Source organism: Phacochoerus africanus, chromosome 1 (assembly GCF_016906955.1).
Source record: "Phacochoerus africanus isolate WHEZ1 chromosome 1, ROS_Pafr_v1, whole genome shotgun sequence".
Lineage (NCBI taxonomy): Eukaryota > Metazoa > Chordata > Mammalia > Artiodactyla > Suidae > Phacochoerus > Phacochoerus africanus.
This window is the reverse complement of record NC_062544.1, coordinates 6,671,253-6,689,800: the sequence shown is the minus strand read 5'-3', so window position 1 is coordinate 6,689,800 and position 18,548 is coordinate 6,671,253. Positions and strand designations below refer to the sequence as shown.

At 45.6% G+C, this 18,548-nt stretch overlaps 1 protein-coding gene across 2 annotated transcripts in view; it reads left to right on the top strand.

Annotated features, from left to right (window-relative positions):
• SEMA5A (semaphorin 5A) overlaps positions 1 to 18,548 on the top strand; it is a 525,937-nt gene that overhangs the window by 428,915 nt on the left and 78,474 nt on the right. For both annotated transcript variants that reach the window (XM_047769187.1, XM_047769155.1), the window contains 2 exons: positions 2,889 to 3,006; positions 15,645 to 15,826. In XM_047769187.1, coding sequence (XP_047625143.1) covers positions 2,889 to 3,006; positions 15,645 to 15,826 — 300 coding nt within the window. The remainder of the gene's footprint in view (positions 1 to 2,888; positions 3,007 to 15,644; positions 15,827 to 18,548) is intronic.

The following is an 18,548-nucleotide window of genomic DNA, read 5'->3' as shown; positions in this document are numbered from 1 at the left end:
AATGGGAATAGGATTCCTGTTGTGGCACAGTGGTTAACGAATCCGACTAGGAACCATGAGGTTGCCGGTTTGATCCCTGGCCTTGCTCAGTGGGTTAAGGATCCGACGTTGCCATGAGCTGTGGTGTAAGTTGCAGACATGGCTTGGATCCCACGTTGCTGTGGCTCTGGCGTAGGCCGGTGGCTACAGCTCCGATTCGACCCCTAGCCTGGGAACCTCCATATGCCGTGAGAGCGGCCCAAGAAATGGCAAAATAAATAAATAAATAATTAATTAAATAAAATAAAATGGGAATAAATGGGAGTTCTCCAGTGGCCTAGAGGTTGAGGATCCATCATTGTCACTGCTGTGGGGTTCAATCCCTGGCTCAGGAACTTCTACATGCCATGGATGCAACCAAAAATGAAATGAAATGAAATAAAATAAAATAAAATAGGAATAAGGGGAGTAGCTAATGGAAGAATTGTATTTAAAGGTTCTATGAAGTTTAAATGAACTTACAGAGGTCAGGTTCTTAGAATAGTGCTTTATCCAAGGTTAACATATTTGATGCGTTAATTGGGGTTTTTAATATTATTAATGTTAATGACTTATTATTACTTATACCACCTCCCTGGCCCCCCTATTTGATAATTATGCATGATGTCTCCTCCTACTCTTGGTGAACTGGTAACTGACTCTGTAACAGATTCACCCTCTTGTAATCTCTGCCCTGATGCAGAAGCTATTCATCTGTCCACGTGGCACTCACCTGCCTGACCTCACAGCCATGTCCTGCACACCTGACCTCTTGGCCCTTCAGAGAGAGCGTGTCCAATGCCCCGCTTATCTGTGGGGACATCTGCTGCTGCATTTGTCTCTGTCACTGTCACTTCTGCCTGCGTCCTCTCCCCATGTCTACCTGTTGTATTTATAACTTCAGGATCTTTGTCTAATACGTGAGCTCCTTTATTTAGGCAAAGCTAAAGTAAAATATCTACCATCTGTAACACTTCTGACAGAATATGTTGAATATTATAGTCAGAGCTGTATTAAACGACTATTTATTACACTAGGGTATTATTTAATACACTATCACCACTTGAAGAGTGTATTAAACCACTATTAAACCATTATGTTAAATATAATATTTCTACTGTAATAGTGTATTAAACCACTAAACCATTATATTAAAAATATAAATTATTAGATTTTGCTGCATTTTTAAGGTATGGTACTCAAAAGGAAGACTTCCCTATTTTATTAAATTTCAACCAACTGTGTTGCAGAATTTGGGGTATATTTGTTTGTCCTTGGGCAAATTTTAGAAATTTTCTGTCTCCATTGTCTCATCAATAAAGTGAAAATAATAATATCTCCATCTTAGAGCTGTTTAAATGGTTAAATGATATAACATTTTTATATATCACAGTAGGTGCTCTACAAATAATACCTTTCATTGAGGGGATGATGACGATGATAAAGTGAAAATATTAATACCTTCCTATAAAAACTTTTTAAATGAGGCTATTGTATATATCATAGTAGGTGTTCAAAACTAATAACTGTTACTGAGTAGATGGGTGGTGGTTGTGATGGTGATGATGGCGGTGGTGGTGATGGTGGTGATGGCGGTGGTTGTGATGGTGATGATGGCGGTGGTTGTGATGGTGATGATGGCGGTGGTTGTGATGGTGATGATGGCGGTGGTTGTGATGGTGATGATGGCGGTGGTTGTGATGGTGATGATGGCGGTGGTTGTGATGGTGATGATGGCGGTGGTTGTGATGGTGATGATGGCGGTGGTTGTGATGGTGATGATGGCGGTGGTTGTGATGGTGATGATGGCGGTGGTGGTGATGGTGGTGATGACGGTGGTGGTGATGATGACGGTGGTGATGGTGGTGATGATGACGGTGGTTGTGATGGTGATGATGGCGGTGGTGGTGGTGATGGTGGTGATGACGGTGGTGGTGATGATGACGGTGGTGATGGTGGTGATGATGACGGTGGTTGTGATGGTGATGGTGGCGGTGGTTGTGATGGTGATGATGGTGATGGTTGTGGGGCAGTGATGGTGATGATGATGATGGGGGTGGTGACAACAATTAGTATTGTTTTAAGTTGTGCATATTTTTTTAATTTTTTCGTTATTAGTCAATCTACAATGTTTTGTCGATTTCTGCTGTACAGCAAAGTGACCCAGTTATGTGTGTGTGTGTACATTTTTCTTTTTTTTTTTTTTTTTTTTTGCTTTTTAGGGCTTCACTCATGGCATATGGAAGTTCCCAGCCTAGGAGTCGAATCGGAGCTACATCGATTTTGCCACAGCTACAGCAACACTGGATCCGTGCCACATCTACAACCTACACCGCAGCTCTCGGCAACGCCAGATCCTTAACCCTCTGAGCAAGGCCAGGGATCAGACCTGGGTCCTCATGGATATTAGTCCAATTTGTTTCCACCGCACCACCACAGGAACTCCCTACATATTATTTTTCTCATATCATCTTCTCTCGTGTTCTACCACAAGTGATTGGATATAGTTCCCTGTGCTGTACAGCAGGACCCCATGGAACAGCTAGTATTTTTGAGCCTTGCAAAATTCTGACTTTAGATTGTTCCTGACACCAGAAGGCTCATGTTAGAACAGATAGTCATCTGGTTGTCTGCCCTTTATCTCTGAAAACGAAATTTCGACTAAAATGATATTTCAGCTAAAATTAGTGATGTATTTTTAATTAGATACTTACTCGTGTGGGCAGATAACTATGTTCTCTAGTGTGAAGACTGCACCTTTGTTTCTCATAACTAGTTCCCATGCCAGGGAATCAGGATGGACCCTTCGCTTGCATCTATTGTAGCAGATAAACCTGCCTTTCTGCTGATGCTTTAATGTGTGATTCCAGCACCTGCATTGGGGCCCAGGACCCCTACTGTGGCTGGGATGTGGTGATGAAGAAATGCACGAGCCTGGAGGAGAGCCTGAGCATGACGCAGTGGGAGCAGAGCATCGCCACCTGTCCTGTAAGTGTCCTCATGTGTCCAGCCCGAGAAACACATGTCCATGCGAAACCCGGATGTCCTAAGATCCTAACCCAAATTGCCTGAGGTTCGTGTGTTGAGAACCTTCCTTGCAAATCCAGTCTGTGCTCCCTTCACTCATTCACCCCCTTAGCTTGCGCAGAGCCACATATGATGCTGCCAGGACTTTGCTGCCTTCTTGAAAAGAAATATCTTGAGAGAAAATAGTGCTGGTGTGAAAGTGAGATGTCACATCTCTGTTTTAGGCTTGCTTTTTAATCTCCAGGTTTTATGTCGACTATTTTTCCCTTTGTAGCACCAATAAAATAGCAACTTCCACACCCATCAATATCCCCTGGGAGCTGTAATTCCAGAAGCTGAGAAGTAGAGCTTTTAAAAGAATAAACTACAGGATATTATGATGGAACCCCATGAGGGACAGTCTCCTGACACTGCTTAGGGTCACGGGAAGGGCCGGGAGAAGCAGCTTAATGGACGTTCCCACAGGGAACCCTGCAGAACAAGGAGAAACTCCGCTGTGTTTAGAACCAGATGCTCGGAATCCAGACAGCAGTTTCCCACTTTCCCTTGTTAATATAGTTCTTTGGGGCCTCACTGGTAATACCCAGCTTTTTTTCCCCTTTGTCTTGAGAGCCCTCTGTCACGTCCTCCCAAATTCTTTTTTTTTTTTTTTTTGTTCTTCAGAGAATATGAGCAAAAGCTATTCACTTCAGCATATTTGAAAAGGGAGGGCGTTCCCACCGTGGCTCAGCGAGTTATGAACCCAACTAGTATCCATAAGAATGCAAGTTTGATCCCTGTCCTCGCTCAGGTTAAGGATCTGGCATTGCCATAAGCTATGGTGTAGGTCGCAGGTGCAGCTTGGATCCTGCAGTACTGTGGCTGTGGCTTAGGCCGGCAGCTGCTGTTCCCATTTGACTCCTAGCCTGGGAACTTCCATATGCCACAGGATCAGCCCTAAAAAGAAAGGAAGAAAAAAAGAAAATACGTCACGTGGCTGTTACACCGCTGCTGATCTCTGTGCTGTCACTTGCGGCCACACCTCTGCAAGACAGAGGTGAGAAGAGAAGGGGTGCATTCTGGTCGTTGAAGTCCATGCTGTTTCTTCCATTCAGAACTGCCCGAGGCACCCAAACAGTCCATCTGTTTCCTATCAGGGAACCTGCACTTCGCACTCTCTGTGCCACAAAGCCTATCCTTCAGTTTGTAAGTGGGAGCATCGGGCAGAGTGACACGAAGGCTAGGACTTAGACCTGTCTCACTCCCCAAACGTGGACAGGTGATCTAGACCCTTCACTGCGCCAACACCAGGAACTCCCCAAGATACACTTTTGATTAGAATATGCAGCACATCCAACCACAGACAATAAATTATGTCACTTTGAGTAAACCATAAGAAAGGAATTCATATGTCTTTCTGACTTATGTAGAGTAACAGAGAGAAAATGGAAAATCCCATATTAACAACGATTGTTTTAATTATTATTATTATTATTATTTCATTATTATTTCATTTCTTTCTAACTCTTTTAGAAAGAAATGAACTGGCGGAAATGGCTAGCAGGAATATGTAGCAGACTTAGAGAAGTATTTTTTTTTAATTTTTAAAAATTGTTTCCATTATACCTGGTTTACAGTGTTCTGTCAATTTTCTACTGCACAGCAAGGTGACCCAGTCACACATACATGTATACATTCTTTTTTCTCACATTATCATGCTCCATCACAAGTGACTAGACACAGTTCCCCTGCTATACAGCCGGATCCCATTGCTTATCCATTCCAAAGGCAATAGTTTGCGTCTGTTAACCCCAGATTCCCAGTCCATCTCACTCCTTCCCCCTCCCCCTTGGCAACTCCAAGTCTGTTCCCCATGTCCAAGATTTTCTTTTCTGTGGAAAGGTTCATTTGTGCCCTATATTAGATTCCAGATATAAGTGATATCATATGGTATTTGTCTTTCTCTTTCTGACTTATTTCACTTAGTATGAGAGTCTCTGGTTCCATCCATGTTGCTGCAAATGGCATTATTTTGGTTATTTTTATGGCTAAATAGTATTCCGTTGTGTATATATACCGCATTTCCTAATCCAATCATCTGTCAATGGACATCTGGGTTGTTGCCATGTCTTGGCTTTTGTGAATAGAGCAGCAATGAACATGCAGGTGCATGTGTCTCTTTTAAGTAGAGTTTTGTCCGGATATATGCCCAAGAGTGGGATTGCTGGGTCATATGGTAGTTCTATGTATAAGTTTCTGACGTACCTCCATACTGTTCTCCATGGTGGTTGTACCAGCTTACATTCCCACCAGCAGTGCAGGTGGGTTCCCTTTTCTCCACACCCCCGCCAGCATTTGTTATTTGTGGACTTATTAATGATGGCCATTCTGACTGGTGTGAGGTGATACCTCACTGTAGTTTTGATTTGCATTTCTCTAATAATCAGTGATGTTGAGCATTTTTTCATGTTCTTATGGCCATCTGTATATCTTCTTTGGAGAAATGTCTACTCAGGTCTTTTGCCCATTTTTCCATTGGGCTGTTGGCTTTTTTGCTGTTGAGTTGTATAAGTTGTTTGTATATTTTAGATATTAAGTCCTTGTCAGTTGCATTGTTTGAAATTATTTTCTCCCATTCTGTAAGTTGTCTTTTTTTTTAATGGTTTCCTTTGCTGTGCAAAAGCTTGTCAGTTTGATTACATCCCATTGGTTTATTTTTGCTTTTATTTTTGTTGCTTTGGGAGACTGACCTGAGAAAGTATTTGTAAGGTTGATGTCAGAGAATGTTTTGCCTATGTTCTCTTCTAGGAATTTGAATGTGTCTTGCCTTATGTTTAAGTCTTTAAGCCACTTTGAGTTTATTTTTGTGCATGGTGTGAGGGTGTGTTCCAGTTTCATTGATTTACATGCAGCTGTCCAGTTTTCCCCTCACCAGTTGCTGAAAAGACTGTCTTTTCCCCATTTTGTGTTCTTGCCTCTTTGGTTGAAGATTAATTGACTGTAGGTGTCTGGATTTGTTCCTGGGTTCTCTGTTCTGTTCCATTGGTCTGTCTGTATGTTTTGGTACCAATGCCACGCTGTCTTGATGACTGTGGCTTCATAATATTGCCTGAAGTCTGGGAGAGTTATGCCTCCTGCTTGGTTTTTGTTCCTCAGGATTGCTTTGGCAATTCTGGGTCTTTTGTGGTTCCATATACATTTTTGGATTGTTCTAGTTCTGTGAAAAATGTCCTGGGTAATTTGATAGGGATTGCATTGAACCTGTAGATTGCTTTGGGTAGTATGGCGATTTTTACAATATTAACTTTTCCAACCAGAAGCATGGAATATCTTTCCATTTCTTTGAATCCTCTTGAATTTCCTTGATTAATATTTTATAGTTCTCAGCATATAAGTCTTTCACCTCCTTGGTCAGGTGTATTCCCAGGCATTTGATTTTTTGGGGTGCAATTTTAAAAGGTATGGTATTTTTGTATTCCTTTTCTAATATTTCATTGTTAGTATACAGAAATGTGACTGATTTCTGAATGTTAATCTTGTATCCTGCTACTTTGCTGAATTTGTTGATCAGTTCTAGTAGTTTTGGGATTGAGTCCTTAGGGTTTTCTGTATATAGTATCATGTCATCTGCATACAGTGACAATTTTACCCCTTCTCTTCCAATTTGGATACCTTTTATTTCTTTTGTTAGTCTGATTGCTGTGGCCAGGACTTCCAAAAATATGTTGAATAAAAGTGGTGAGAGTGGGCATCCTTGTTCCATACTTTAGTGGGAAGACATTCAGCTTTTCTCCATTGAGCATTATATTTGCTGTGGGTTTGTCATAAATGGCTTTAATTATGTTAAGGTATGTTCCCTCTATACCCACTTTGGTAAGTGTTTTGATCATGAATGGATGTTGGACTTTGTCAAATGCTTTTTCTGCATCTATTGAGATGATCATGTGGTTTTTGACTTTTCTTTTGTTAATGTGGTGTATGTCGTTGATTGCTTTGCATATGTTGAACCATCCTTGGGAACCTGGAATGAATCAAACTTGGTCTTGGCGTATGATCTTTTTTATATGTTGTTGGATTCAATTGGCTAAAATTTTGTTGAGAATTTTTGTGTCTATATTCATCAAAGATATTGGCCTATAGTTTTCTTTTTTGGTGGTATCTCTGTCTGGTTTTGGAATCAGGGTGATGGTGGTGTCATAGACTGTCTTTGAGAGCGTTCCTTCTTCTTCAACCTTTTGGAAAAGTTTAAGGAGAACGTGTGTAAGATCCTCTTTGTATGTTTGGTAGAATTCACCCGTGAAGCCATCGGGTCCTGGACTTTTATTTGTAGGGAGTATTTTTATTACATATTCAATTTCATTTCTAGTGATCAGTCTGTTCAGTTGATCTGTTTCTTCTTGATTCAGTTTTGGCAAGCTGTAAGTCTCTAGAAAGTCGTCCATTTCTTCTAGGTCATCAAACTCGTTGGCATACAATTGTTCATAGTATTCTCTTATTTTTTCTTTTTTTGTATTTCTTCAGTATCCATTGTAATTTATCCTTTTTCATTTCTTATTTTGTTCATTTGCATTTTTTCTCTGGAGAAGTATTTTTCAAAAGCTATTAAAAATGTCAGTTGCGTGAGTTCCCGCTGTGGCAAAATGGGTTAAGAATTTGACTGCAGTGGCTCAAGTTGCTGTGGGAGCCTGGATTTGATCCCAGGCCTGGTACAGTGGGTTAAAGGATCCAGTATTACCACGGCTGTGGCATAGGTCACAGCTGAGGCTCAGATTCAATTCTTGACCAGAGAACTTCCATATGCTATGGGCGTGGTCATTATAAAAGTGTCATTTGCTTCTATAGTTTTGGTTTTTTGTTTTTTTTTTTGATTTTTGACTGAAATGGAAGAAAAGCTTTATTTTATTGGGAAAGAAGGAGACCTATTTTCCACTAACAGATCCCTGTTTAAAAATGTTCATGGATTTCTCTTGTCCAGGAGATGGGACAATCATTCACTGACTATTGATTCATGTTCTCTTTGCTTATATAATTGCAATTGAAGACACTGGTCTTGGAGTTCCCATCATGGCTCAGCAGAATGGAATCCAACTAGTATCCGTGAGGATGCAGGTTGCATCACTGGCCTTCCTCAGGGGGTCGGGAATCCGGCATTGCCGTGAGCTGTGGTGTAGGTCATAGACTTGGCTCGGATCTGGCATTGCTGTGGTTGTGGCATAGGCTGGCAACTACCGCTCCGATTCAACCCCTAGCCTGGGGATCTCCATGTGCCACAGGTGCGACCCTAAAAGAAAGAAAAAAGAAAACACGGGTCTCAGTGTAAGAGATTCATAGTCCTCAAGCAAGGTATAAATTTACATACCTAGAGCGATTCTAAAATATGCATGTCCTGCATAACATGTGATGTTACTTAACAAGGATAGCTTGGTCTAAGAATCTACGTGAGGTATTTATTCCTAAATAGCACCCACATCTTGTGTAAGCCCATGGGGTTGGCCTGCCATGGTCTGTTCCAAAATACCCCATGCAGGGAGTTCCCGTTGTGGCTCAGAGGGTTAAGAACCCAACACAGTGAGGACGTGGGTTTGATCCCTGGCCTCGCTCAGCTGGTTAAGGATCCAGCGTTGCCACAAGCTGTGGAGTAGATCACAGATGCAGCTCGGATCCAGCACGGCTGTGGCAGTCTGAAGCTGTAGCTCTGATTTGACCCCTAGCCTAGGAACTTCCATATGCCTCAAGTGCAGCCCTAAAAAGAAAAGAAAAAAAAAGTATGTATTTATTTTAAAAATCCCTCGTGCTGTAACTAGCAAGATACAGAGACCAAATAAGCACCTAAATATCTTGAAAGAACAGATCCCTCCCTGGCTGCTGTGTAATTATCATCCTGGGAGTGGAAGGGGACTTTGGAAAGGATTAAGCCCAGATCCCTTTATTTAGATGGAAATACCACAGGCCAGAGACACAGGTTTACTCAGGATGTGGCACCTACACTGGGCAAGAAAACAGGACTTAAATCCAGCAACGCTGACATCCATCTGCAAGACCATGGCACACCCCCGCCCCCACCCGCTGCCAACATCTCCAGGAGCAGCAGCTGATACGTGGGATCAGGGGTTGGTGACCCATCTGTCACCCGTGCAGTATGTACAGAAAGCCTGAGAGGTGTCACTGAAATCTATTGTAAAAGAAGGACAAGGGAATGCGGGTTAGATGGGTGTTTAGACCAGGTGCTCAGGGCCATGTTAGACCCCTTTCAATGCAGTATCACATGTAACAGTCATGACTTTATCTCTCACTTCCATTTATTTTATTTTTACTTTATCATTATTATTATTACTATTATTATTATTTGCTTCTTAGGGCTGCACCTGCAGCATATGGAAGCTCTCAGGCTAGGGGTCAAGGCAGAGCTGCAGCTGCTGACCTACGCCACAGCCACAGCAACGCCAGATCTGACCCATGTCTGTGACGTACAGCTCACAGCAACGCCAGATCCTTAACCCAATGAGTGAGGCCGGGGATCGAACCTTCGTCCTGATGGATACCAGTCGGATTCGATACCATGAGCCACAACGGGAACTCCATCACTTCCATTTGCAGATGGTAGGACCGGGATTCAGGGGTAATAAAGATTGTTTCTACTGCCTGCCTTGCCAGCCACACAATGCTCCAGCCTGGTTCTCTTCACAGATGCTAGTTCCATCCTGTAATTCATGTACACAGATAGACTTGAGGATGATAGTAAGTTGATGTCATCACATGACACAAGACGTCATCACATGACACAAGACTTTCCAGGGAGCACATTCAATGTCCCGTTTTGTTACAGTCTTGCACAAAAGGTGCATGAGGCCTTGAAAGTAAATAAAAGAAAATCTTTTACCTTCTGAAAAAAAAAATCCAGACAGAAAACATAGCACTTCAATTTAGTCCTAAGAGAATGTTGGTTAGAGTCCAGGAATAAAGACCTGCTCCAGGGACCTCTGTGCTCAGCAGCTGCATCTGTATCCTTGATCAGCTGGGAATGAATGAATTGAACATGAATAAATCAAGAGTGGGATTGAGGATTATGCTTGGTAACGAACATGGCATCTCCCTTAGCATGTCTCTTGGAAGTCCATTATTTCCTAGTCAGAGGGAACTTGGGTATTACACGATGGGGGGTAAAATTACACGAAGCTGGAGTTCCCGTCATGGCGCAGTGGTTAACGAATCCAACTAGGAACCATGAGGTTGCGGGTTCGATCCCTGCCCTTGCTCAGTGGGTTAACGATCTGGCGTTGCCGTGAGCTGTGGTGTAGGTTGCAGACACGGCTTGGATCCTGCGTTGCTGTGGCTCTGGCGTAGGCCGGTGGCTACAGCTCCGATTTGACCCCTAGCCTGGGAGCCTCCATATGCCGCAGGAGCGGCCCAAAGAAATAGCAAAAAAGACAAAAAAAAAAAAAATATACGAAGCTGATTTCCCTAAGACGCTCATCCGTATGAGAATCATTTACAGAATGAAATGGCTGAGATTACAGGCCCTGGATTTAGCTTATTTAGACTGATGGTTGAGTCTTTTACAATCAGAGCGACTTGGGGCAAATTGAGTGACCTCTGAGTGTCAGTTTTCCCATGGGTAAAGTGAGATAGAGAGACCAGGGGCCTTTTACGAGGACTTAATTCATGTCGCTCACTCAGACCAGTGTGTCCCCTGACTGGTAAGTTTATCTCGCAGAAAGGCCACCTCTGCTGGCAGCTTGATTCATGGCCCTGCTGGTCCCTTTCCACACGTCACTGGCTTATTCTTTCAGCTTTTGCCAAATCCCGGGTATTTTTCCATCATAAAATGTCCTCTTCTGACATTCTGAGTGCCTTCTGCTTCCATCTCCATTCGCCACCATCATAGTGGATTTCCTGCTGACTTCAGAAGTCCTTGATTTTTCTATACCCAGATGTCCTTAAGCTCTCTTGTAGTTTAAGAGAGCCTAACCATCTCTGGGCTATTTCCTTTGTATTTAAGACAAAGAAACAGAAGCCAGGAGGGATTTAAGAGAACTGTCTTTGCTCTCAATCTTCTCATCGGTCCCCCAATAACTGTCCCTTCAAAAGCTTCTAATCAACAGTGGGGAGGGAGGGCAATTACTAGACCTTCAAAAGTCATAACGGGAGTTCCCGTGGCGTGGCGCAGTGGTTAATGCATCCGACTAGGAACCCTGAGGTTGTGGGTTCGATCCCTGGCCTTGCTCAGTGGGTTAAGGATCTGGCGTTGCCATGAGCTGTGTGTAGGTCGCAGACGCGGCTCGGATCCTGTGTTGCTCTGGTTCTGGCGTAGGCTGGTGGCTACAGCTCTGATTGGACCCCTAGCCTGGGAACCTCCATATGCCGCAGCAGCGGCCCTAGAAGAGGCAAAAAGACAAAAAAAAAAAAAAAAGGTCACACCGACTTCCCTAGCATGCACTGCCCTTCACACCTTCGCAGCCAAGGAGGCTAATGGAGGAAGCCCGAAGTCTCGTAGAGCCTCTCCTGATTATGCTGGTCACTGTGCTGGTTGGTCCCTGTTCCCCCCTCCCCATCCACTCCCTGCCCCAGGGGCTGGGGCTCCCCCACTTGCAGATTGTTCTCTCCCCTCCAGGCTTTCTTGTTGTCTTGGGTCCAGCCAGGGTGCGCCACGGGCCTCCCCAGCCTGTCCTGCCCTCTCCCCAGCAGCCCGGCAGGCTGAGCAGCCCAAGTGCTTTCATTGCTTTCCTTTGTTTCACACGCCCGCCAGGATCCATAAATCCAGGTGCTGAAGACAGAGCTTCATCTCTGCGGCTGATATTTTCTACTGTCACACCCAGGGCTCCCTTTTCCCGACCCTCCCGCAACATTCTAGAGGCTTCTGGCCCCTTCTGGGCTGAGTTGGAGCCTCGTCCAGAGAACAGCAGGCCTTCAGAGGAGGAGGACATTTTTGATGTAAAATTTTAGGGTCAACGTGATGTGTTAAACTACCTGAATTCCAGTGTTCTGTTTTGGTTGGTTTTTCTTGTGGCTTTAAACATTTGCTTTTAAGCTCTTTAGGTTTTTGCACCATTTTCTGTGAGCTGTGACGTGTGTGTGTGTGTGTGTGTGTGTTTGGGGTGTGAGAGGCACAGCCACCTGCCCCTCCATCATACACAGAGCCGCACCATGGTGACATAATCCAGTCCTGTGCCCTGAAATCCCTCTTTCCACCATGCATCCGTCCACCGATCACAGCTCAATAAGGAATCGCTGGTCTCCTGTCCAAACCCAGCCAGGGAGCCAAACCTCAGTAATGTGCATGAGAGTTGTGGCTTGTTTTCAAGGTGAAAATGCTCCAATCGGTGGAAGCTGCCCTTCTCCTTCTTCTCCCTCTGTGAGAATTCTCGTCCCCGGTTTCCCCTTCCAGCCAACACCTTTGTGCCAAAAGCACACAGACAAGGCTGGGGAACTGAGCTCCTCATCTTCCAGATCTGGGTCTCGTCTGACATAGAGCGTCATTTTGGATGCCCAGAGGGAGGAACGAGGGACCATATTTGCATTTGTCAAGTCAAAATGGAGCTCCGGGAGTTCCCGTCGTGGCACAGTGGGTAACGCATCCGACTAGGAACCATGAGGTTGCGGGTTCGATCCCTGGCCTTGCTCAGTGGGTTAAGGATCCAGCGTTACCGTGAGCTGTGGTGTAGGTCGCAGACGCGGCTCGGATCCTGCGTTGCTGCGGCTCTGGAGTAGGCTGGCAGCTACAGCTTCGATTAGACCCCTAGCCTGGGAAACTCCATATGTCGTGGGAGCAGCCCAAGAAATGGCAAAAAGCCAAAAAAAAAAAAAATGGAGCTCGGCATCATTTCTGTCTGATCCATGCAACGCCTTTTCCCCTAGTGTGCCCTGATCTGGGCTATGGCCCCTGTGCCACCCACCTGACAAGTCTGCAGGTGCTATTTTTAGCCTCCAAGCACAGCGTAGAGGCAGAAACTCTCATTGCTCCGCTTTACCATCGAAGGATCGCCCCCCCCATAGGGCAGGTGGCTGGTGGGTCAACCCCCACACCCAGCCCTATACTCCACCCCCCGAGGGCAGAGAAGTAGAGGGGGGCTGACTTCACAGGGCTCCCGAGACTGGCAGCACACTCACGAAGTAATAGTAGTGATTACTATGCTTAGACCTTTATTGTGTAACATGTTACACATATATTGTGGGACCACTGTTAACCTTGATGCTGGCTCCCTGAGCGAAGGGTTCATGCTTTTTGCAGTAGAGCAGTCATAGCCACATTTACTTGGCGGGCAGGTGTTTGGACATAGAAGTGCATGAGCATTGGTGAGCATGGTCCGTGCCAGTGAGGGCACCTGCTGAGCCCTCTTCTACCTGTGCAAATGCCCTCTCAGCCAGAGGCAACCGGAGGGTTATCAAAGGAGTGGAGGCTGAATGCTGAAACTCCCATGTAGCAGGGCCTTGGCTGGTGTAACAGCAAATTCAGGTGAGAAATTAGTGGTTTGAACTCCTACTCACTCGGGGCTATGTTCTCCCATAAAACACTAAGATCTCCTTACAGTCAGGTTAGGAGCTACATTGTTTTTTTTTGTTTTTTTTTTTTTGTCTTTTTGGGGCCACCGCACCCCACCCCGGCATATGGAGGTTCCCAGGCTAGGGGTTGAATAGGAGCTGTAGCTGCCGGCCTGCACCACAGCCACAGCCACAGCCACAGCAACATGGGATCCAAGCCACGTCTGTGACCTACACCACAGCTCCCACTAAGCGAGGCCAGGGATCGAACCTGGATGCTGGTTAGATTCATTTATGCTGAGCCACAATGGGAACTCCTGCGTTTTTTAATTTTTAATTAAAAAAAGTTTTTTTTTAATGTTTTTAGGGCTGCACCCATGGCACATGGAGGTTCCCAGGCTAGGAGTCGAATTGGAGCTATAGCTGCTGTCCTACTCCACAGCCACAGCAACTTGGGATCCAAGCTACATCTGTGACCTACACCACAGCTCATGGCAACACCAGATCCTTAGCCCACTGATCGAGGCCAGGGATCGAACCACATCCTCATGGATCCTAGTTGGGTTCATTACCACTGAGCTACCACGGGAACTCTACGAGCTGCATTTTTATCAACGATGGTCCGGGGTGGGGGGGTTCCAGGGACCATAGACACAGGGGTATTTTCCTCTTAGGAAAACTCTGCCTTTGTGCCCTCACTCTGTCTGGGTAGGGTCTGGAGAAGCTTCCAGATGATGACGCAGTTCCATCCTCTTCCGCTCTGTGCAGCTTCTTACAGAAATAGCCAGGCAGTTAGTGGGTACAAAGCTTTAGAGTGTGGCTAGGAGAGGGGAAGGACAGAGTCACAACTGTGGCATCGGGAGATGAGAACCAGCCCTCGGAGAGACATGAACGTGCTTCCTCCTCCCTGCTGTGTTTGGAGACGTAATGGAGCAGAGGCAAAGCTGGCCCGGATGCTCACACACAAAGTTCGGAGTCGGCTTTGTTCTGAAACAGGATGTGCACGTAGTTTCTTGCCCCAAAGGAACTGACTGTGTCATCATGGGATTGATCTCTTGTGGGGCCGATGGGTCTTTCATCCCCAGAATCAGTGTCCAGGGCACTGACCTTTGGACAGGACCCCGGGGGCAGCCAGCAGCAGAGGGTAAAGCGTGCAATTTACCTGTAATCCTCTCTTTGCTGTCCTGTTTTCTAAGAAACGCACAAGTCCCCATGTTAAGTGTGGGGTTGGGGGGGGGGGGGCCTTAGGTCTTCTTCTATCCCTTTTTGGAGGGGAGATTCCTTTGTGGGGTTGGCTGACCTGAAGGCTGCGCCTCGTGACTCTCAAATCTTAGGGACCCTCTGTAGCTCCTGAGAAGATGACCTTATCAGAGGTGAGGTGGCATCGTGGTCCAGTCTTCCACCTCCCTGGAACTGGGCCTCCTGGGCCAGGAAACAGCTGGTGAGGCTCTCCCTCCCTGCCCCACCCACCCCCGGCCCAGGGCCTTCAGAGCATCCCTATCACGGGGCATCCGGGCCCCCGCTCTGACCCTGTCCTGGCTCCCAGTTCAGTCCTCAGCTCTGCTTTCTCTGCATGTGGAGATAGTATGGGTTTGACCAGAATGTCCCTAACAAGGAGTAAACGCATTGCTTAATCTGGGCTCTTTTACTCTTATCAATGACATGTTGTTAGTTTGAAGCCATTTTTGAGGCCAAGCCAGGTCATAAATAAAACTAGTTCATCAATCTTTCAGTTTTTTAAGATACATAAAAATTCAACAGCGTTGTCCATCTGTGATTCTTCACTCCAGTTCCTCTTATTCCCTGGGTTTCTCACGGGAGGGGACAGTCCTACCACGGCTTGATTGACAGGCCATTGCTTGATTGACAGTTCCCTCCTCTGCCCCTCCCCCAACTCTTACATCCCTCTTTCCCTCTGCCTCCTGCCCCCACCCCCCGGACCCCAGCTTCCATCACTGTCTCCACCCGTGACCTCTGCTGCTTTACTTTGAACCCCCCCCCCCCCCGCCGTTCATCTCTTCTGAATCGTCACAGGAAATATTCTAAATGAGTTCCAGGGGTCTTGTGAAAGAGATTTCACCCGTTCCTCTATTATATTTGCAGCCCTAACTCTTTCTGACCTCTTTGCTTCTGTCTCCCAGACGCGGAACCTCACCGTGGACGGGCGCTTCGGCGCGTGGTCTCCGTGGACACCCTGCTCGCACACGGACGGCAGCGCCGTGGGCTCCTGCCTCTGCCGCACCCGCTCCTGTGACAGCCCGGCCCCCCAGTGCGGCGGCTGGCCGTGCGAGGGCCCCCGCGTGGAGATCGCCAACTGTTCCAGGTGTGTCCCCCTCAATACTCGGAACTACCTGCAGGTGTAAAGTCAGCTTGGACAGGAGTTTGGGAAATCACTTTTATTTTTTTTTTCCTTTTACGGCCACCCTTGAGGCATATGGAAGTTCCCGGGCTCAGGGTGGAATCAGAGCTGCAGGTGCAAGTCTACCCACAGCCACTGCAACACTGGATCTAAGTCACATCTGCAGCCTACACTGTAGCTTGGGGCAACCCGGGATCCTTCATCTACTAAGGGAGACCAAGGATAGAACCACATCCTCATGGACATGATGTCAGGTTCTTAACCCACTGAGCCACAGTGGGAACTCCTGGAAAATCACTTCCGATATGTTCCTTCCCTCTTTAAGAGAAAGGTCACAAAAGGACAGAAACACTTACCACAGGAAAATGATGAGATCCTTGGCGAGATTTTTAGATTACAAGTTAGATTCTAAATCTGTTTATGTGTTTAAATAAATCTAAACCTATTCATATGTTCATGGTTGGATTAAGAAAAAAACATTTCTTGTGCACACAAATGAAAGAGGAGAAGGAAAGCATAACATTTCTGAATGTTAAATTAGACCCCACTCATCAATGTTTTAAATGGGAAGGTGGCTATAAAATCACCGTGAGAGAGTTCCTGTTGTGGCTCAGTGGAGTAAGAACCAGACTAATATCCATGAGGATGCAGGTTCAGTACTTGGCCCCGCTCAGTGGGATAAAGATCCAAATTTGCCTCGAGCTGTGGTGTAGATTGCAGACGCGGCTCAGATCCTGCGTTGCTGTGGCTGTGTGGTGTAGGTTGGCAGGTACAGCTCTGGTAAAACCCCTGGCCTGGGAATTTCCATATGCCTCGGGTGTGGCCCGAAAAAGACAAATAAAAAATAAAATAAAATCACTATGGTGTTTAAATTCTGTTCACACATGTACATAGGGATGTAACAGAAATTGCATCTTCGCAACTTTCGAAATTTTTTGTTTGTTTGGGTGCCCCGAGTCAGTCGTAGGGAGTTTCCTGGCCAGGGTTCAGATCCGAGTCATAGTTTCCACCCAAACCACAGCTGCAGCAATGCTGGATCCTTTAATCCACTGTGCTGGGGATCGAACCTGTGTCCTGGTGCGTCAGAGATGCTGCTGATCCTGTTGCGTCAATGGGAACTCTGCAATATTTGAAAAAAAAAAAATGAGATGCCAACCTGCAAGTATTTGAAGGGTATCTAGTTTACCACCATTCTTTTAAGGGACAGGAGAGTAACTTGCCGTGAAGACCACTGCATCCAGAAGCCACACTGTCCACGTACAAACACTGTGATGACATCTGTCCCATCTGATGCCGCGTACATGTGTGGGCACAGGAATTTTAGTTGCTCCCTTAGGTCTGTCCTTTCTCTTTCTTACAGATTCAGGAATACGGATTCTAGGGGCAGCTTCTGCAACTACTAAAACTATCCTACATTGGTGCTCACACCCTAGAGGAGCGTGCTTCTAGCAGTGGGCATAGCTTTCTGAATCTGCACGAAAGGCTCCCTTACTGGTATATGGGCTGTTAGGGATCACTACCAGTTGATGAATTAAGGGCCATCCAAGAGTGGATGAGCTGAGAGGCTGTGTGTGCCTCTCTCCCCTTGCATGAATTGGGTGTAGTGTCTGCTGCGATCCTGGAGGTTGCCTTTCCCTGCTCTGATGAGAAGGCTGGCAGATAGCTGCCAGGAGCATCACCTTTGCTTTATGAGACTCTCTCATGAGTATACATTTCAGCACACCTGAGGGATAGGAAGCTGGGACTCCTCCATTTACCAAAACAGGCCATGTCATCGCTTGCTATGTGTCCCCAGATTTGATCTGAGATTTGCTTTCATTCTTATGAACGACCTCAAGGCAAGTTCAGAAGGGAGGGCCTCTGGCACTCACTCACTTCTAACCATTGGGAGCCACCGATGCTGTCAAAGGAAAGAGACAAGCATGAGGAGCCAAGTGGATTGAGCCAGTTCGCAGCCAATATTTCGTGTTCTAGCAGCAAGGGACTACTGGTCTACATATTCCTTTGACGTTGTCTGCCAAAAGTATGGTAATCTAACATCAAGATTATTTTTATTGCACTTTATCAGTTGAAAACCTGTTTATGCTGGCCTCAATTTTGTTGGAAGCAAAAAACTGGAAACTACCTAATTTGCAAACCTTTTTTTTTTTTTTTTGGCTCAGTCAGTAATGTGAAGTACTTCCTCAATTTGTGCAAAGTATATCAAAAAGCCATCACAAAGATTGACCTAGTGACTCAAAGTTAAGCCTGTTCTTTATGTATTATTGTCATTTATTTCTATTGTTTAATCCAGAAAGTCGGGAAACTCAAAATATTGCTAATGTAATACATTTTGCAAACATAATATCATCGATTAAATGCTTTTAGGTATCACATTATTTAAATTTGTTTTCCCACTATCTTAGAGTAGCAGATTAAAGGCATTCGATTTATGAAAAGAAATCCACACTATAAAGTAATTAGCTAAGCCAGACCTAGTATCAAACCAGAGCCAAGTCAGACATACTGAGAATTAGAAAAAAATGGTTTTTGGTTTTGGGTTTTTTTTTGTCTTTTTGCCTTTTCTAGGCCACTCCCTCGGCATATGGAGGTTCCCAGGCTAGGGGTCTAATCAGAGCTATAGCTGCCAGCCTATGCCACAGCCACAGCAACGCAGGACCCGAGCCACGTCTGCGACCTACACCAC